The 21494-nt window shown below is 37.1% G+C and overlaps 1 protein-coding gene and 1 long non-coding RNA gene across 15 annotated transcripts in view; one reads left to right on the top strand and one right to left on the bottom strand.

The window, feature by feature from the left end:
* HERC1 (HECT and RLD domain containing E3 ubiquitin protein ligase family member 1) overlaps positions 1-21494 on the bottom strand; it is a 187125-nt gene that overhangs the window by 60013 nt on the left and 105618 nt on the right. For 8 of the 10 annotated variants that reach the window (XM_042988679.1, XM_042988678.1, XM_042988686.1 and 5 more), the window contains 12 exons: positions 20186-20454; positions 18209-18424; positions 17448-17568; positions 16981-17218; positions 16637-16830; positions 13281-13436; positions 11068-11174; positions 10426-10536; positions 7402-7578; positions 3157-3396; positions 2705-2788; positions 429-949 (listed from right to left, as the gene is read on the bottom strand). In XM_042988679.1, coding sequence (XP_042844613.1) covers positions 429-949; positions 2705-2788; positions 3157-3396; positions 7402-7578; positions 10426-10536; positions 11068-11174; positions 13281-13436; positions 16637-16830; positions 16981-17218; positions 17448-17568; positions 18209-18424; positions 20186-20454 — 2434 coding nt within the window. The remainder of the gene's footprint in view (positions 1-428; positions 950-2704; positions 2789-3156; positions 3397-7401; positions 7579-10425; positions 10537-11067; positions 11175-13280; positions 13437-16636; positions 16831-16980; positions 17219-17447; positions 17569-18208; positions 18425-20185; positions 20455-21494) is intronic. The other 2 variants (XM_042988681.1, XM_042988683.1) reach the window with 2 other exon arrangements.
* The window catches only part of LOC122239454, a 46621-nt gene that overhangs the window by 4753 nt on the left and 20374 nt on the right, over positions 1-21494 (top strand). For 2 of the 5 annotated variants that reach the window (XR_006218584.1, XR_006218585.1), the window contains exons 2-5: positions 469-628; positions 807-903; positions 6164-6272; positions 10467-10575. This is a non-coding gene — a long non-coding RNA (uncharacterized LOC122239454). Of the gene's footprint in view, positions 1-465; positions 629-806; positions 904-6163; positions 6273-10466; positions 11060-21494 lie in introns of those variants that run through there. The other 3 variants (XR_006218583.1, XR_006218582.1, XR_006218581.1) reach the window with 3 other exon arrangements.

Genomic DNA, 21494 nt, shown 5'->3' with positions numbered 1-21494 from the left:
TAATTTTAGTCACTCAAATGTTTCTGCCTACACTCAAAGCCCACCTACACAAAATGTAACTGACAAACCTGCTGGCTGGCTTTTTTCTATCCCGGTATGTAATGGAAATGATCAAAAAGCAAGTAGCCAAATGAAAAATAAAGACAGATCCCAGTTAAACCTGAATTAGCGAGCTTACCATTTCTTCACAAAACAAAACAAACAAAACAAAACAAAACACCATATATTTTATTAACTACTAGTATTCCAGGGAACATGGGTTTGAGATAAATTCCTTTATGAAATCAAATTACTCATACCCAACTGTATAAAAAAAACTTATTTTAAAAACTGGCTCACCTAAAACACAGTTACTCACTGTCCATAGGCAATGGCCCATTTCACCATTAAATACTCGTTTGCTAAAAGTGTAACTCAACAGATCATACCTGATGGTAATTTCTGCTTCATCCCATTGGACCTTAGCAGACGTGCTGCCCTCTTTGACCACTCCCAGCAGCGTGGCATGGCGCCCAGTTTGCTTGTGAACACACCGACCTCCAACTCTAAGACCAGCATCAACTCCTCCTATCACTGCCAGCACAGGCCACACCTCTATGCAAAGGGTCCTCAGCTGCGGCTCTGAGAGGTCAGCAAGGCCATGTCTATTATGTTTACCTTTCTCTTCCTCTTTGCTTTCCTTCTCCTCTCTCATTTCATTTTCCTCTCGGCTTTGAACCGAGCGGCTTTTCTTTAGCTTCTGACCTGACTCTTTAATACATATCTTAATTTTATGCAGCCTTTCCATCATTTTTTTGTTAATGCAGTAAGTCCAACGGTCTGTTCGGTGAAGGATACGGATAAGCTGAATAGTGGCCTCCGCCAGCACTGCTGCTACTGGACTACAAATAGGGTCTCCTGGAAGTAAGTCTCGTGGCGTGCCACGCATTTGCATATCACAAATTTTCACCTATAAGAAAAAAAGAAGGCAGCAAATGTGTGATTAATAGTTCTTATAAACCATTAGTCACTATACATTCTAGTACATGTAATCCCATGTTGAACTAGTGTTTGGTCTCCTAATATACGCGTATTTATACCACTGGCTGCTGGTAAAGAGTGAGCAATTATTACAAATTTACTAAAGTTAGGAGCAGTATGGTCCTCTGAAACAAGGTGCCCCATTATTTAAACTTCCTCCTGCAGCCTGTATTAGAGCTGTTGCAGCCACCCAAAAGGTGGATATAGACTAAGGTGTATGGGACTGGCTCAATTTACTCCCTACCCCCCCCCCCGCACCCCCGCCAACAACAACAAAAAAGCCTTGAGAATCTAGTCATTCTTATCCTCAAGACAAGTCCTCAGAGCATCTTACACTGTTCAATGGTTACAAAGATAAAATTGTTAAGTCTAGATAACTGGGATATTCCCAACCTACACACATTTCAAATAAGACACTGAGGTTAAATTAAAAGAAGAGCAAGATTTGGATCCAGATCTTAATTCTGCACAATCTTAGGAAATTATTTAATCACAATAAACCTCAGTCTTTTCATCTGAAAAAAATTGCACTAATAATAGTAACTGTCTCTTATGGTTAAAGATTGAGACTATGTACTTAAACTGCTTATTACTACAGTGCCAGATACATAGTAAATGTTCAAAAAGAGGTTAACTACCATTAATATTGTTTTCATCAGAGACTGTGAAATTTATCAGAAAAGGCTTCTGGACAGAATAAATTGATTGCGACACAGTGTACAAGTGAATTAATTCCTTCAAGGTTCATAGATGTTGGGGAGCAATAGGCCATCACTCTAACCAGGTGATAGCAGAGACTATTTTGGGCTGCAAGAATATCATCAAGGAAAGAATTGACTGCAGGTACTGGGCTGTCTCTGAACTTCATCCCCAGTTGTGCTGACTACCTACTCAGGAGGCAGCTCCCTTCACTTATAAAATGCTAGCTTAAAATTACATGACCTTGAAAATTTTAAAAACACATTTAAAAGCACAGAATAAAAGGTAACTTTCATAGGTAGGACTGATCAAGTTCAGCACTTCCACTATAGATATATGACAGTGTGAAAACTTTCTACTACAAAAGAACTAGAAATTCTGGAGACGAGAGCTAGGCCACACTTCATCCTCAAGTGAAAGGATGTGGTAGAAAAAAAAGCAACAGGGAGACCACAAAGACGTTTGTCTCTTCTTGGCTTTTAGATGAAGAAAAAAAAAGTTTTTAGCGAGAGTATAGCCCTTTAATACTGTCCCCTCCTGAAGGTTTGGGGTTCAAATTAACACCATCTATAAGGTGTAAGAACCCCCTCAGCTGAATGAACCTCAGGTTCCATATCACAACTGGATCTGCCATTATTCAGCTAAGGGTATCTGATCACATTTAAGATTATTTCTAGATCTCTTTCTCAAATGAACAACTGCCAATGAACCAGATTACTCCTAAACTATCGCCTATGATTCCTATAATTGAAAGTTGACTCATTACATTCAAATTGCCAGAATATCAAATAGTGCCTTAATGAAGAGTAAAGGCAATTTCTAAAAGTAATCTAACTTTCTAGGAGAATAAATTACCTGAACAGGTACTTTTAATGGTAGAAGTAGTTTATTCCATTTATAAACTCTATCTGATCCTAACAAATATTAATTTAAAAGAAGACAAATATCCTTTACACTTAAGTATAAAAGTTTGAAGTTTCATTACCTTCTCCCCTGGGTTGCTACTATAGAACATTACACACGGGTATAACTCTGCCGCGTCCACATCTTCAAAAGCCAATTTGGGTTCCTATAGTGTGGCAGAGGAGACGAAAACACATTTTTTAAAAAAATATGGAATATCTAATTACATTAAGACTCAAAGCTCTTATGAGACAGAACACAATTTATAAGATCAAATCTCAACCCTGCTAACCAAGAAAATTCCACATATAACTAATGATCCTGATTTGTTCATCTGCTTCAAAAATCTTACTGGGAATTTACTATCTTTCTGTTGTTTGTGTGGTCCTGGTAAATACTAAAAGAACCAAAAGGTATTAGAGAAAAAGCAAAGGGTGGATAACATATTAATTGAGTAATCAGCACTTAAATAACTGAGTTGAGTGTAAATAAAAAACAAGAAAACATGCAATGCTTGTCAATGAGTTTCAGTACCTCTCCATTTTTCCCAAAGGAAATGGTTCTGGCTTCCATGTCTAACACACAGGTAATGAAATCTCCTTGAGTAAAACTGGACAACGTCAGAGTCTGTTCTCCATTGTGATAGAGGTTACCACTGTAGGCCCGGTACAGCCACATATCGGAGGTAGTACGGTGGTTAAAGTCATGTACTGGCCAGCGAGAAACTCCAACACACGTGCCTTCATTACCTCTGTTTTCCTTCACAATGTAAAACTAAAATGAAAATGGTAATGTTCACTAATATCCAAAAAACTTCTTCATGTATAATTAACTGTATAAACCAATACTGGGGAATATGCTCACAAGTAACATTGATGCATTTATGGGAATACGGTAAGTTCATTTTCAGCCCAAGTGAAAATAACATATAAATGAAACAACTTCATCATTTTATAAAATAAATGAAAATTCACTAGACTAGAACAATTCTAACTCATTAAAACATAGTTACAGTATTATTTGGAGAAAAGAGAGAGAGACAAGTGGGAAAAGATGGTGCTCTGGTGCCTGGTGGGCTACAGAGTTACAGGTGTTATGAAACAGCAGGTAAAGTGCTATCTGTTGAGAGAGATAAAAGTTACCTATGGAATTCAAAAGTAATAGATCCAACCATAGGAGAGTTAGTTCACTGACTCCAGTGACTGCTTTAGGCCTTGTTAGCTAAAGTGAGTCAAAAAGAGGATAAAGTTTGTAGTGTGCTCTCTTGTAGGCGGGAAGAGAAAGGGGCCCAAACATCCTTATAAAAAGGCTTTGGATGGGCCAAATAATAAAAATTAACTTGCAGTTGCCTCTCCTCTGGGCAGGAGGGGGAAGAGTTCAAATTTCCCTGAAGGAGAGTTCTGGGTAGATCAAAAATATTAGAAGTTTGTGTTGCTTTTTCCTCCAAGAGGAAAAAAAGATCAATCAGTTCCCAGAGCTGGAGCAAAGCTTTAAATAAACAAAAAAGAAAAAAGAAATGAAAATACAAACACCTCTCTAGATATTTTCTTTAGCCTAGATGATTCCACTGCTGTAGCAGTGGCCCTGACCCAATGAATTACCCTAAATTTACTGCTAGGGCTTTGAGTAAACCTAAAATCTGAGGGTAAAAGTAAATTTTTAAAAAAAGCATTTGCAAGTGTTCTGTGGCTACTGCATCTGGATGTATGATAAAAATTGATGTAAAATTAATAAATCCTAAGGGATCATCCTGATCAGTGAAAGCTGCAAAAGAAAAATTGTTAGGGAGATCCAACTTCCATGTTTTCTACCACTAGTGGGCAAATTTAAACTCTTTTGAGTATTGGAAACAAAAATAAGTTTCCATAACTGATGATTTTTGCCTCTGGAAAAAGAGAGACCAAATAAAAAGAGTGGTAATCTCCAGAGAGAGATACACAGATATACTTTCAGAGTTTTAAAAAGCAGTTTTACTTGCCATTGAGTTCTTGTAAAATCTGATATCTGACTCTTAGAGGCTAATGATTTTCCAACCTAAATTTTGACTGGCGAAATTTGGACTCTAAAGACTGACAAGGCAAAAAAACAAAAACAAAACAAACAAAACCACCTACAAAAGTATTACTTGTCACTTTGACTTAAAACACAGCAGTTTGGTCTTACAAGCATCTATGCTTCATTGCTGCCAAAAAAGTTGCTTAGCTTTTTAGAATCCTGAATTTATAGATCCTAATTACCTGGACCTGACTCTAATCTAAAACCTGAAATTATCTGCCTTGGGCTGTTTCAACCTAACATGAGCTATGCTCAACTTAAAAGCAGAAACTGGCCCAATGAACAAAACCTAAATTCTGGGACTGTTGTAGATTTAGGACTCCTCTGTGGGGCCAAAAACTATGAAAATATCATCGATTCTGCTGGACTGTCCAGGTCACTTGCAGATACCCCTGGGTAAGGGCTTTTTCTTTTATGGAACCATCTAAATTTGAACTAATTGGCTCCATATTTCTGAAAAAAGAAAATGATTATACTCCTAACTTGCAATTCCTGCTCAAAATAGAAAGTTGGAGGAAGGCATACCCCAGGGAGTATAACCCTGCCATCCACTCTTAATTAACTGGACTGTCAACCTCTTCTTGGGGACATCCCACTGCTGTTGACTTATGTTCAGGTTTTTGGATTAGTTGCAGTTTGCAACAACAGACTGATAGCTTGACTACATGTCACATCTTTCTTCTGATACACTTATTTTAGTAAGGCCTTTTATTAAAAGAAGCTCTCGCAGAAAGAGATTTATCTTTCTAGGCTGCTAACTAGATAAATGATTAGGATAAAAGAGGAGGTTTTCAAACTTTCTATTTTGAAATAAAAAATTTTTTTAACTGGGCTTTTGTCCTGACCAATCTCCTAACTAACTCTTCTGGTTAAGTTGTATGAAAATGTTTTTGTGTGAAAATTCTTTTGTCCTTGCACCCAACCCTTCTGGACAAAAGGTCTAAATGAAGATAAAAAAAAATGATCGAAAAAATCTGAAGTTATAATTACTAAATGAGACATACTGATTTTAGAATAAGGGGGAAAAAAAACAAAAACCCAGACCCTTGGGAAGTGTGGAGGAGTGGGGAAGGCATTAATGATCTTTGTTTTTGAGAACTGCTTCTCTTTAGAGGAGAAAAAAATCCACATTGTCTTGAAGGCTACTGTGAGTACTTCATATTCAACCTGACTGCTGAGCCTCCCATTACAAATCACAGGCTGTAAGAAACAGGGGGTGGCTGGCCCCAGCACCTGCACATTTCCAGCACACCTCTAGATGTCATCATGCTCTTCAGGCAGATAAAGTGAAGTCAGAGAAAAACAAAACCATTTAAATGACTGCCTTTAGGCAGTATCTGAGTCCCACTGACTCTAGATTATTCAAACTGCACTGGGAATAGAGAGTGGGGGGCCCTCTGGTGGAATGTCACAATGGGGCCCTGTTAACATGTTCTGCTTAACCTGATTAGGGGTATCCTAACAATTATAAACTCTTTGTTTCCAGGGATAGCATGTATGCCTTCTAGAATTGTATTTCTTGTGTGTACACCCTATCATGACACTACCTGAGCCCTGGACTGGCCAGAGGTGTGCTGTGCTGAACTGATGCCTAAGTGAGTTAATATAAAAACTTAAAGACAAATCTACATGGCTTTCTATGATAGACATTTATGGTTAATGAGATTTGTTTTTAACTAGCTAAGTCTAAAACCACCAAGGAAGCATAACTGAAGTCAATAGTACAGGCTGGTCTCACCCTGTTGCCTGGCGTCCTACTGATAATAATATACTATATATATTATATATAGTATATACTATATACTATAAATAAATATATAAATATAAATATATATAAATATATAAATATAAATATATATAAATAATATATATACTATATACTATAAATAATATAGTATATACTATATATATATAATATATATATGTATATATATGTATATATATATATATACACACACACACACTATATAATTTTACTATAAAGAGACTATGGCCAAGAGCCAACGGGGTCAACTGTGACAAAAAGGAATTAATATAGCAGAGACTGCCATCCATAGAAAGGCCTGCTTGCAATGTTGGTCCTTGGCTGGCATCTGGAACTAGAATGATAACCAGTTCCCTTCAGTGATAAAAACTTTACAAGGGGTAGCTCATTGTGCCTAGACTGTTTTGTACAACGTTATAGTTTAACATAAACACCTGCTTTCCTTCTGGGAATCTAAAATTTTAGTGTATGTCAGAGGGTGACCAGCACCCAATAAAAATCTTGGGCATGGAATCTCTAATGGGGTTTCCCAGGCAGAAACATCACATCATTATTGTATTTTCATGGCTGAGTATGATCTCTGTGATCCCTCATGAGAGGGATTATCATAATTTTTTAAGTGTTCATTTAAAAAACAAATTCAGGTAACTTTAGAAGTCATTAAGTTACAAAAATAATAGAGTTCCTGTATACCTTCATTCAGTTTCCATTTATGTTAACATCTTACATAATGATAAAACATTTACATATGATTCTTTTTTTTTTAAGTAGGCTCCATGCCCAACATAGGGCTTGAACTCACAACCCTGAGATCAGGAGTTGCATGCTCTACTGACTGAGCCAGCCAGGCATCCCTACATATGATTTTTAAAAACTTTTTGATACATATTTTTGGCAAGAACATTTTTTGGTAAGGACTAAAACACAAAATGCTAAAAACTACTTGGAATTCTACATACCTTCCACTGATAGCATCCAGAAGTTACTCCAGTTGATGCCAATCCATATCCTTTTCCTCCACTGCCATGAGTTAAAATCTGTCCATTCTCCACTAGACAACACTGAGCTTTCTCTGGATCAAAGGATACTTCTTGTATAGGAAGATTCTCATCTTCTTCCTCTAACTCTCCCTGCTTCTACCAAAAAGGAAGCTGGATCAGTATTTTGGAATAATTCAGATCTCAGTTAATATATATTCTAAGACTCTTTGGTTTGATTTCACACCAAAGAGTGTGAATATATATTCTAAGACTCTTTGGTTTGATTTCACAAATATTTATGAAGTATCTACCATGTACCAGGTACAATGTAAGCAAGGAAACTCAATGATAAATACAGCAGGGTCCGTGCATAAAGCTTACGGTCCAATTAGGGGTCAAAGAAATAAGTACCACCAGTACTGTGGAGAATAACAAGAGTTACATGCAAGTACTGCAGAAACAAAAAGGTTTAAGTGTCTAAACATGCTTGGGAAAGAGAAGGAAAGCATTCAAAAGAGGAGGACTTCTGAGGTGAGTCCTAAATGATGAGGCATTCAGCAGATGGTCAAAGAAGAGGAAGACATTTAGGCAGTATATACACCATGGTGCCAAGGCATGGAGGTACAAAAGAGTTCAGTGACCTATGATAATTGTAAGCAGTGTGGAATGTCTAGAGGATGAGACAGCAAAAAAGGAGGCTAGAAAGAGAAAAGAGAACATCATGGAATGCCTTGAACGCCATTTTAAGTTTGAACCTAACAGATAACAGGGAGTGCCTACACAAATTTATATAGAGAATCTCTAATCAGATGTGTGTTTTAGAAACATTGTTCTACCAGGTGTATATAGGATGAAGGCAGAGAGATCAATCAGAAGATTATCACAAGAGTTCAAGTAAAAAATACTGAGAACTTGAACTTATTAATTCATTCAATGAGTATTAAGTATCTACTACTATACCAGGTCCTATATATTCAGCAGTATATTAGATAGATAGAGATAAGATCTCTGCTCTCACAGAACTTATGTTACATATTATATATTAATTATAAAAATATGATATATATTATATTTATTAACTATAATATATTATATTATATATATATTAGAACTTACATTTTAGAAGGTAGAGATAGAAGATAAATAAAAAATATCAGGTAATAAGTGCTAGGTTAAAATTAAAGCAAATCATGTAACAGAGTATGTGACAACTAACTCTAGATTGAGGATAAGGAAAGGACTCTCTGAAGTGGTAATTGAGACCTGAATAGTAAGAAGAACTTGACATCTGAAAAACCTATGGGGGAAGTACTCTAGGTAGAAAGAATAGCCATGCAAAGCATAAACAAAGGAACAAACTTAGTGTGTTCAAGAAACAGGAAGAAGGCAAGTTGTTCTGAGTGTAGTGAGCAAAGGGGGGAGAACAAATAGTTCTAGATTTTATCCCAAGAATGATGAGAAACCAGTGGAAGGTTTTAAGCACAGGACCAACATGCTATGACTTACAATTTAAAAGATCATTCTAAATCCCATGCAGAGAAAGGACTACAGGGAATTAAAAATGAAAACAAAAAGGCCATTTAGGAGACTACTGCATAGTCCAAGTCAGAGATGATAGTGGCTTGGAACAGGGTGATGGCAGAGAAATGAGGAGGTGGGCAAATTCAAGTTATATTTTACAAAGGAAACAATAGGACTTGGAGATTGTATGGAGGGAGAAAATGGGGGGCGGGAGGGTAGTGGTGACAGAAAGAGGATAACATCTAGGTTTTTTTAGTCAAGTCACTAACTAGGAAGATAGGAAAGCTGAGGAAGGAACAGGATCTGATAGAACTAAAAATGCTATGAAGTATGAGATGCCTACTAGACTATTATTCAAGTGGTAAGGCAAGTAGAAGATGGATATAGTAGCCCAGAATTCAGGGAAAATGTCAGAACTGGAATTAAAAATTTGGGAAGCAACAGCATATGTGTCTGAATAAGGTTTTGTTGGGTGCAGGAAAGGGAATGGGGATGATGGTGAGAAAAAGAAGGGGTCTTGGGAGGCCTGGGATAATCTAACACTTAAACAGAAGAGGGAAGAACCAATAAAAAAGAATGAGAAGAGGTCACTGTACTGAGATAGAAGGAAAACCAGAAAAAGTGTGGACTCAAAAAACCAAGAGAAAGATTAAGGTAGATAAATGAATGGATTTAAGAGCTATATAGGAAGTAAAATCAATGGGGCCCAATGACTATGTGGATGGGGAGACATCAGGAAAATCCAGAATTCCCAAGAATTCAGGTTTGAAATGCTATGTGAATGATGGTGCCATCAATTAGAAAATGGGACAGGGAGAAAAGTATAAAGATTTGATGGGGAGACACCTGGGCTAGCATTTAAGTTTGGAAGGCACTGCATACAGGTGAAAATGGTCCTGGATATACTGAGGCTGTTGGAAAAGCTAAGACTGGAACTCTGAGGGACAGCAGTGTTTGGGATGGAGGCTAGGAGAACGTGGCACCAAAGAAGAGATGCTTCTAAGGGAACCAAGGATTGGCAGAGGACTAGAGATGTAGAATAAGGTAGTTTTGAAAACAATAGAAGGCTAGAGTTTCCAGAGATGGAGTAAGATGTGGACAAAAAAGTGTATCCTATATTTAGCAATTGGCACTTACCTTTGTCATTTAATTTCGGTGTTCTGATGGAAGATCAACAATTGAGTTGAAGAGAAAATTAGAACTAAGGAGTGGCCCCAACATGTATAAAATTGCTTTTCTGAGAAGCTTAGCAATGAAAGAAAAGACGGGAACACGGGAGGCTTCTTGGTAAAAAGGAGTTTGGGAGGGTGGGAATTAGAGATGTTTATAAGCTGAGAAGAAAGAACCAGAGGAGAAGAAAGTGCAGAGAGAATATGGAGTAACTGGTAGAACCAAGTCCCTCAGAGAAGAAGGGATCCAGAGACAGGAGACAGGCTATTTACTTGTGTGGTCTAAAAATACCTTTTTGGAAGAATCGCTTACCTGTAACTTTATTTCTTGTTCTTTTTCCTTTATCTGAATAGCATGTTTGGCCTGAGCAATGGGTGTCTCCCACATACAGTCCGACAGAAGGGAAAAGAGGCGTTCAACAACCTATTTATTGAAGGAAAAAGAATGATGAAATTTGTAAAGGTGATTTTAAGTAATATTAGAAAAGATAAATCATGTAAGTAATACTAAGTCACATGTAAAATTTCATCATACCAAAGTCAACAACTACTTTCAGTGGTTGGCTGTAATTTAAATATCTTGTTTCTAGAAAGATCGCTAATCCACTAGAAAGTGGGTCCCACTACCCTCATGTTTCTTCACTACATGGACCTCTGATGAAGACACACAACCTCACACACTTCTCTCTCTAAAGGCCCAAACCTAGGAAGAAATTCCACAGATCTTCCTTTCCTTCTGACCTTTTAAGTATTCACTATCTCCCTACTCCTCACACCCATAACTTAATTTCTCTTTCTCCTTGCTTGGAAATTAAATAATAAAGCAATTTCAGAAGGAGAAGTCTAGCTATCAAATAAATGATACATTTACAACTGAAGAGACTATAATTTAGATTTTGGAAAAATAATGTTACAGATGTGAAAAGTATCTTCTAACAGCTTTAAAAATAGAAACCTGAGCCATTTGATCATCTTCTACGCCAGATTCACAAGCTGGTAGCACAGCCTCAAGGACATGAAGTGCAAGGAGCCTTGTTCTTAGGTTACCAACGAGAGGAATACCTGGGGAGGGAAAAGACATTTTCTTATTATCAGTGTGACTTAAATTCAAAGTGTAAATGAGGGGCGCCTGGGTGACTTAGTTGGTTAAGTGTCTGACTTTGACTCAGGTCATGATCTCATGGTTCGTGAGTTTGAACCCCATGTAGGGCTCTGTACTCCAGCTTGGAGCCTGGAACCTGCTTCGGATTCTGTGTCTCCCTCATTCTCTGCCCCTCCCCTACTTGTGCTAGGTGTCTCTCTCTCTCTCTCTCTCTCTCTCTCTCTCTCTCTCTCTCTCATTCTTTCTCAAAAATAAACATTTTTTAAAAAGTGTAAATGGGGCACCTAGGTGGCTCAGTCGGTTAAGCGTCTGACTTTGGCTCAGGTTGTGACCTTTTTGAGTTGGAGCCCTGCATCAGGCTCTGTGCTGACAGCTCAGAGCCTGGAGCCTGCTTTGGATTCTGTCTCCCTTTCTCTCTGTCCTTCCCCCACTCTCACTTTCTCTCTCAAAAATAAACATTAAGAAATTTTTTTAAAAAGTGTAAATGAACTTCTTGAATAAACATATTTGAGGCTCCTAAGCATTTATGGGTGGAATGGACAACACTTCAACCTATTATCACAAGAATTCTGGACTTAGCCCAGACCCACTAATGTACATGAATATTCATGTTTATGTCTCAGTTTTTCTGTATATAAAAGGGAACAGCACTATAATAACTACCTGTGCCAGGTACTATGCTATGCATTTCACACACATTAACTCTATTGATCTTTATAAATCCTACATTACATCCCTGTTTTATTGATGAGGAAAGTGAGGCTGAGAGAAGTTAAGTAATGTGACCATAGCTCAGTAGAGGCAGAAGGAGAATTTTAAACAGGTCTGTTAATCTCTAAAGCTCAGGTTTTCATATCCTTTCATTGCTTCTCCATCCATGCCCTGACTGCCTCACAGAGACTGTTCGGATTAATGGGGAGTAAGCAGTTTGTACTTTTCTGAAGTAAGCAAAAGCAGAGTCAGAATAATGATGCTCTTTTTTATACCTACTACTACAACAAAACCAGTTAAAAATAAATGAATATCTGGTTTTTTCTTTATGCTCCAAGACTTTAATATTATATAAGCTTCACCTTATTAAATGAGAAAAAAGCCTGTTATAAGTTATACGAGTTAAGAAAAACTAGCAAAGTATATTGAGAACGTATACATATAAAACAACACATACCATGGAAAATTAAATTTGTTTTAGCCTATTTAAGAAAGACTAGGAATGATAAAAAAGTTCCAGAATGCAGAGTAGTAATGGTTGAGTAACACTGTGAATATAGTGAATGTCACTGAATTATACACTTAAATAATTAAAAGCTGTACATTTTACACCACTGCAAATTTTATATATATTTTACCACAATTAAAAAAAAACTGGAGGGTGGGGCACCTAGGTGGCTCAGTCATTTAAGTGTCCGACTTGGGCTCAGGTCATGATCTCATGGTTCATGAATTTGAGCTCCACATGCCTCTCTCTCTCTCTCTCTCTCTCTCTCTCTCTCTCTCAGTTCTCTGCCCCTCCTCTGCTTGTGCTCTCTCTCTCAAAATAAATGAATAAACTTAAAAAAAAAAAAAAAAAAAAGAGTAGGAAAGGACTGACAGTAATCTATGAAGGCTGACCAGACTTTTAGACTAAGAACCTGGAGTTAAGCTTATTACAAAGAGCTCACATAGACAGCATACAATCAGAAGTTACAATCAAGACAACAGAAATCATATTATGATTAGAGAGAATGGACAATCACATCTGCATTTTGATAATCCAACAAGTGACATCAAAATCTGCGCCAATTATTAAACAGGATGTTCTCTGCTTATTTTTATTATGGTAATCCAAACAAATAGAGCCAAGTTCTCTTTAGATTAAATCCATAATCTAGCCTGGTGCTACTTTCTATTAATTCCTATCAATTTTTACTCCTGAAATTGGACTTTTCTTTTGACCAAGTAAGTACTCAGAAAACAAAAGTCTTGAAATCAAGGTCAAATATTCAATGTTGTTAAAGTGCGGTATTATCTGAATAAAATACACGTAATGTATAAAAACACTCTAAAATAAGGCAAAAGTCATATACCTGAAGAACACTTCTGAGATGCTATGTTTAGAAGCACCTCTGTCCATTTTGGGGAAGCCATTTTTGATTGAATTGCTTTTGAAGATACAACTCTGCGAAGAAAAACTAAAAAATCCCCCAGATGCAGTTCTGCTGCATGTTGTTTCCTAAGAGCAGCTGAAGAGTAAAGAGAAAAGTTTACATTACAACCAAAAATCAACAGGAAAAAGTCATACCAAGTAACTTGCATTTAGATTGTAGTTAGCCCAAACCTAATTCAAAATCTAAGTTGTCAGTTGGCTGCTGAATTTTTAAAACTTAAAGAACAGCATGGGGAAAGGTCAGAAAACAAAGCCGAACTTAAAAACATTTTTTACATCTGTGTACAATAATAGTGAGGTTGCTAGAACAAAGTATGTGTACTTGGTTTTGTGCATTTTTTTTTTACTGCTATTTTAAAATGCAACAGTTCTCTATCCAAGTCTAGAGTTCTATGAGGTAGAATCTGAGGGAAATGGTCTGTGAACCCCCTAAAGTTGTATGAAAATTGTGTGTACATTTGACTAGTAAAAGAGTTCACAACTTGATTCACATTTTCAAAACGTCTGTGACCTCCCCAAGCCCCATCAAATTAAGAATAACATCCCTAAAGAAGACTTTGTGTTTTCAGATTCTACAAAGAAACACATTTCTAAGGCTGTGTCTGGTTTGCCTGAGCACCAACTCCATGTATATCTCTTATATAAACTTGCTCTAAGCAATCTTCTCGGTTTTTCCACCAGTAGCAGTACCGGCTTCTCTCCTGTCGCCCCTCTCATAGTTTCCCTCCACCCTGTGCATTTTTAGGCCAGAGGACTGTCTGGTCTTCCTATAACAAACCACGTTCTATCATCATCCATCACCCTTCATACCCTCTCAGCCTGGCAAATCCTACTCAAAGCCAAGAGGAAGAAGTATGCCAGTGAGGCAGTTGCCCAGAATATCAATCTCTACAGGGCACTAAAACATATAAAATCATAATGATTTGGAGGCAAGTATTATACACAGCATTCCTTTCAGGGAGATCCTGGCATGTCAAATTAAGGAATACACAGACGAGTCACTTAGAAGGAGACCCCCGCACCAAGGGCACCACACTTAAATGGCCAGCAATCTACTTTCACAGACATCTTGTCATAACTAGAGGACATCTGTTCTGCTGAGATGGGTGTGCATGTCTATGACAGAATTAGAACGCTGGTGACAATGAGAGACAATTGTACTCCTCTGCTACAATTCCTCTACATGGTCCTCTACCTCTTCTTTACTTAAATGCTAATAAGCAAATATTTTTATAATATCAGTATGAAGAATATAAAGTTATTAGCCTGAGCTGGATACCCACATACTACTCCAACCCTGTTCCTACACATTCTTCAAAATCCAGTTCAAGAGCTACCTCTTCTATGAAGCCTTCTCTCTTGGTAGAGATCCTTGGGAAAATCTGTTATGAGGGCTCTATCCTACTCCCCATCCTCACTCCCAGCAAGTATCTCTGTAACATGATACTAAATTAGTTAATTAGTTAAATTAATTAAGTTTGGAGACCTTAAATAGAAAGATGGTTAATACAACTTGGAGATGGTATGTGTTTCAGTACCAATACCAGTTTGAAATCAAAGGTACACCTTACTTTCAGTTAAGTATTTTAGAGTGTCTGTGGGGTTATTAATAGCTGGCCACTGTTGACTTGCATCAGTCTCACTCCCAGCCATCCCCATGAATAGAGATGGTGCAACAGCCCTCTCTCTAGGACGACCTGAGAGGAGTGGATGTGAATCCCATCTGCTCTTACACCTGCTGAGATGCACTTATGGAAGCAGTGCTTCTTTCTTTACTAGATATGGAAGGGCCCAGTTTTCCTAGGGGCCTATAAGTTGAGAAGTAACTCTATTAGGTCTTCCCTGCTGTCCATATGTGCAGTACTCAGCACTGAGTGGTGAGAAACTATTACCTTAATCACCCTGTATCCCTCACTGCATCTCAGAAAAACAGGAGGAGGCATTAAAAGCTTGTTTATTTTACCATGCCTTGTGAGTCTGGCATGGTCTTTGTAGAAGTACCACACTCTTTATATAAACAGGAAGAAGGAATGTGACACAGGGGTAGCCCCTCAAACCAAAAGCTAGTCCTTAATTAGACTCATATATCCTCCTAGATTCTGACTTAAGAGATTTAGCTATTTCTTCTGAGCTTCTTGTATTACAGTGTAATTATCTGTTGACATGTCTGCCTCTTGGTTACCTTAGAAGGTCTCTAAGGGTAGAGACCATGTTTTATCATTTTTGTATCCACAGGTATTTCCTCTATCCACCCACCTATATACACAATATTATTTAAATATTACTTTATTTAATTTTAATATTATTTAGTACAGAATTCCAGTATTAATATTAACATCCACATTCATAGCTCTCACTACGTGCCAGACACTGCTCTAAGTGCTTTACATGCATTTAATTAGTCTTCAAACACTCTAAGGAGGTTGGTTCTATTATCCTTATTTACAGATGAGGGAATTGGGGGCACAGAAAGGTTAAGTAACTTGCTCTCTCTCCATCCATTCATTCATCTGGCTGGCTAGCTAGCTAGCCAGCCAGCCAGCCAGCCATCTTGGTCCAGAGAGGATTTAAGGTCTCCCAGAGTTTATTACAGTAATAAGACATGGTAGTTTCATAAAAATCTCTTTAAGAAATGGCCAATCTTAAACCTTTATTCCTTAATTATGTAGCAGATATAGGAAGTACTTCTACTGTTCAGGGTTAAATTCTAACAAAAATACAATGTTCACTATAGTTTTATAGTTTTTTAAAGCTATGAGCAGATGGTCATAGTATAGCAACCAAATAACTGACAACTAAGTATAATAAGAATTTTTTTTTAGTGACCAGGAAACATAACAGCCTAGCAAGAAGTTCAGCTCCTTTAATTTTAACCTAGTTTCCATATATGAAAACCTGTGTTCCTGAGGGAACACTTAAGTCAAGACTATGGTTAAAGATGGGTTGTCAGGATCAAATGCTAAGAAAACAGAACCTGGGGGAATCAGTCACCTAGAACCTCTAGATTCTAGAACTAGGACAGCCAAGGAGAAGCTGAACTTAGGGAATAGTATGGTTGCTATATCAGGGTTAACAGACTTTAGAGAAGAGGTTCAGTCAGGAGCTCATCGAAATCACACTTATTTGGAGAGCAAAAGAGTTTATAAATGAGTAAATGAAAATTCTTTCTAAAAAAATTCTTTCACGCCTCACAACAGAAAGCAGTCTACATTCTAATATCCACATGAGGACTCAATAAATGCTTGTAAATAATGACAAAAAAAGGGTTTATGCTACCTCTGAAATCTCTCTTCTCAGTTTCTCCACTGGAGTCAACTTTTCTTTCTTCTTCTTCACCCTCTTCTCCTTCCCCTTCTCCAAAAGAGGCCATAAGTAGTACACCAGCTTGGGACAACAAATTCTTCAACTGACTACAGAGTAGATCCAACAAGGACTGAACTACTTTGGGGCTCAGTTTATCAGCGTAAGTCCTACATGAAGTAACAGGGAAAAAAAAGGGTAATAACATAGTAGGGTAAATGTACTTAAACACATAAAGGACACGAGGGGGAAGTGGAAATTACTCAAATGAGAAAAGACCAGGTCCCATACAGTTCCATCAAGACATCTATAATGCTCACCCTGTAGTGATAGCTAGAATTTGGAGCAATCTTGTACTAGCCACTTTTAAAGCCGTACTAAGCTGAGAAACACCCGTCTTTGGCAGTAACTGCAGAGGCTGTCCCAGCATGGTGTCTGTACCACATAACTGCGACAATACGTTTAGCAGACCAGTGGAAATTGCCAAAGAAACATCCACTGGTTGATAGTGAACGCTCAGAGCAAAAACTGTAACCAAAAGGAGACGTTGCTGGGCTTCTAGAAAAAAAAGAAAGAAAAACAATTGGGAATTTTCTTTGAAGTAAACAACACACTAAAACAAAGCATATTCAAAAATATAAATAGTAATGTGGAACACCACTACATTTTCAAATATGTATTCTTTTACATGTAAATTGACCTATTAATGTTAAAACAAGATATAGAACATTAAGTATCTAGCATAAAATGTAATCTGCATCTTATATTTGTGGGGGCAGTTACTCACCAATGTGATGCTTATTTGCCTGTAGAGCTCTCTCTAGGGTAGCAGACAACTGTTGATAAATCTTATGCACAGCCACCTGGATTTCAATCTGAATATTTCTTTTAGCTGCTCTGATCCCATCCTGAATAAAGATTTACTTTTTCTATTAGTAACAATGACACCTCCTACCCAAATAAAAGTAATAGCATTTTATCCTACTCTGTGCTAGAGCCCTATGGCAGTTTTTAATTATTCAGTATGGTTCAATATATAAAAGCTTTATAATAAATTTATATTTAAATGCTTGACAATTCCTGATTCTATATATTCTTTCTCCTTTCCCACAAAGCAATTTTTCTTCTCTAAATATGGAAGACATAAAGATAACACTCAAAAAAATTTTTTTCAAGTCATCAGAGAAACTGGGTAAAATGATAAAAGTATAAATGTAAATTCTGGAAACCCATCCTCCCAAACACCAATCCCTATCCCAAATTAGATCTATCTCTATCCAATTTGGCTAAGGGTTATGACAACTGAGCCAGCAGAGGATCTAAAAAAACAACAGTACCATAGTTCACCTAATCTCCACTATACTACTATTACTCAGGAAACTAAACGACTTAGATCGCTTTAAGAGTCATTTAAAAGTCTTTATATTTTTAAATCTCAATGTTAAACACCAGAAACCTTAGCATTATTAAACTGATGTTTAAAAAAAAAATGGCCAGAATCTGAATATACTGCAAGGTGCATCCTCACACGCCAGATCTGTCACCTACCTGATAGTGATGCAATCGGCCACTCTCTCCTTTGGCTCCTGCATGTCCCACAGTGCCTAAACCAAAACACCCTGCTAGAAACTGCAGCCTCACAGACGTGAGCAGTGTGGATGACTGGAAGCCCAAGTTTGATCTGCTTCCTGTCAGAGAGATGCTTCCTTTTTCCTCCATCCCAGACAACAGAACGAGGATCTGGTGAAGTGCTTCTAAACGTAGCTTGAGAAAAGCAAAATAAATATATTTTAGAGTTCTTCACTGAACTGAGACACAAAGGAATTCCAACACAGATAATATACTTAGCACAGAAAATCCTGATGTTTCTTAGGGCTCTATTCTATTAAAGTAAACATTTATTTTAATATTAAAATCAAAATATTTCTAAAAACTCTACTAGCACACTTCAGTAATTAAGAGGCTACACAGGACAATGAGGAAAGCAGATCTGGATGTATGAGACCTAATTTCAAGGCCAGACTCTTCCATGTACTTTGTGGCCTTGGGAAACTCACTTAACTTTCTGAATTGCAGTTTCTTCATGTGTCAAATAAGGCTAATCCTATAGTACTTTTCTAACCTACTCACATAGCTACTGTGATGCTCATGAGGATGGATATATATATATATATATATATATATATATATATATATGAAGGGTTCAAAACCATAAAGTGTTATGATTATTGCTTCCTTCACTTACAGGGAAGTTAAATAGAATGAATAGTGTTTAGTTCAAGAATTAGAAAAAGAATTTCTGGAAGGTTTCTCTGTGGGTCTCTTGAACATCTGGCTCTCTCTTCCCTAGGAGGGCAAAACCTACCACTGTAGTCCATCAGCCTATCCCTCTTTTTTTTTTTTCCAATAACTTTTTATTTTGAAATAACTGTACATTTAATAGTACAGATGGGTTGAAAACATGGTATAGATTATTCCTGTATGCCTTCCTCCTACTTTCCACTAATGTTACCATCTTAGGTGACTATGGTACATTTATCAAAACTAAGAAATGAACACTGGTACATCACTATAACTAAACTACAGACTTTATTTGGATTTTACCAGTTTTCCCAAAATGTTCCTTTTCTGTTCCAGGATCCAATCCCAGATACCATTTTGCATTCAGTTGTCATGTCTCCTTAGTCTCTTTTAGTCTGTCCCAGTTGCCATCTTTCCTTCGAAAGAGCTGTTCATGTATTTTACAGAATGTCCCACAATTTGGGCTTGCCTGATATTTTTTCATGACTGGACTAGAGTTATGGATTTAGGGGAAAATACTATAAAAGTCCTCTTCTCAACACATTATTTTCAGGGATGTATGATGTCACTATAACTTATTGTTGATAATGTTAATCTTGATCACTTGGCTAAGGTGATGTGTGTCAGGTTTCTGCAATGTAAAATTATTCATTTTTTTCCCTTTTCATACTCTGCTAGCTCCGAGACACTAAGTCCTGCTTACTTTAAAAGAACGGGAATTAACCTCCACATCCTAAAGGAAGAATATTAAAGAATTTGTGTACATGTTAAAACCAGAATAATAAATATTGTGAGGGAAATACTATGAGGCTACACAGGCATCTCAGGTCCCTTTAAAGTTCTGTTCACTAACTTCAGCATTCATCATTACTACTGTGGTGTCCTAATCTAGCCTTTTCTAAGTGGAGACAAATGGGTCAAAACCGGAGGCTCTAAGAAGCAGATGTACATGCTCACCAGCCAGTCTCATTTTAGTTTCTAGGAGACAAGGCAAGACTTAAGATTACAGTATCTTGCTCTAAGAGATGGCAATTAAAAATGCACTTTGTCCATTTCAAACAATATATTATGCCATTATATGATAGTGACATCAAAAAGTTCAGGTGCAGGAGAGGGAGAGGCAAAGAGTAGATGAAAAGGAAAAATTTTTTCTACTATTGTACAGTCAGTGATTACATTTAAGTTTCCACAGTGCCTCTTGAGGAGTAAGTATCAAAGACTTACTTCTGCCCTTAACTGCTGCTGTTCCATTGCAATGATAGAGGCCTGGGGACTCGTAGACATACTTTCTTCTGGCTCTTTAAAACCTGGAGCATTCCCCACATCTCCACTCACAAAGCTTACAACATTTTCGATCAAAGTGTGAACTCCCAAAGACTTGGTAAGATCAAAATCAGACTCAAAGGAGTAAGAGGAGTTGCATAACCAGTCTCTGCTATGTTTCAGGCGAGCCCAAGAGTCACTCAAGGATTCCAATTGACTGTGCATAGGACCTACATACAAACAGAACAAACATGTATCAATAACAACCAAGTAGAGCATACATTCTGAAACTAGGGGAGGGCTGAGTGCTGCTACCATACCAACTGGTGAGAAATGGACACTCAACGTTTGAATTACATGCATGCATTAAGTGAATCTGAGCAAAATGCTTTGGTAAAAACAAAAAACAAACAAAAACCAGAGCAATGTAAGAAAATAAAGGGAAAGCCCTGTTTGATGTATCAGTGTCTCTGAAAGCGCTTTAGCAACACACTGCCACAAGAAAAAGAAAGGCAGAAGCTGCTCTCAAAATGCTTAGCTTAAAATGCTCTGCGATATTAAACTAGACCATCATTTACGAACACAAAAGAACTAGGCACTTGGAACACTGCTCGTAAGACCTACAAGTACTAGAATTTCATCCAATTTAACATTATCATTGCAAAGAGTAAGTTAAGACTGAGCAAAGTGTCTACATATCTGCAATGAAACATTACCAAAAAATGGATATAGAAGGGCAAGTAAACTTATACAAAAAGGAGACACAAACATCACCCTTTGGGTTTCATTAATATAAGGAACACTTTCACTGTGTCATATGCATATTTACTGCATGTTGTGAAACTCCTATATAGAGGAAGCAAAGTTTCACAGACAAGAATATATGAGATTTGATGTAAAATGATATCTATTTAAAATTATCAAGTGATGTCACAATAGTTGCTAAATATAATATCATTAGTTTGGCCAGTGGACATTTTCTAGACTAAACAGACTAAAACATTAGACAACAAATACGTTAGTATGTTTGAACACAACAAGTCATATGCCAATATTAGCTTTAAATAAATATATAAATGTCCAATTCTTACAAGCTTTGTCTTTTTTAATTTAATTGATATCAGGTACATGAATTAGATTAACCATAATCCTTGGCTCATGATAATCTCTTATCACTGGTCCACACATGGCCTGCTTTTGTATTCATATTTATTAATAATAAATGTGAACACAAGAACTAGAAAACTGATAGTAACTTGTATCTACCTAT

The sequence above is a fragment of the Panthera tigris genome, chromosome B3 (genome assembly GCF_018350195.1).
Source record: "Panthera tigris isolate Pti1 chromosome B3, P.tigris_Pti1_mat1.1, whole genome shotgun sequence".
NCBI lineage: Eukaryota > Metazoa > Chordata > Mammalia > Carnivora > Felidae > Panthera > Panthera tigris.
Note: the sequence above shows the minus strand (reverse complement) of the source record. Positions and strands in the feature narration are given on the sequence as shown.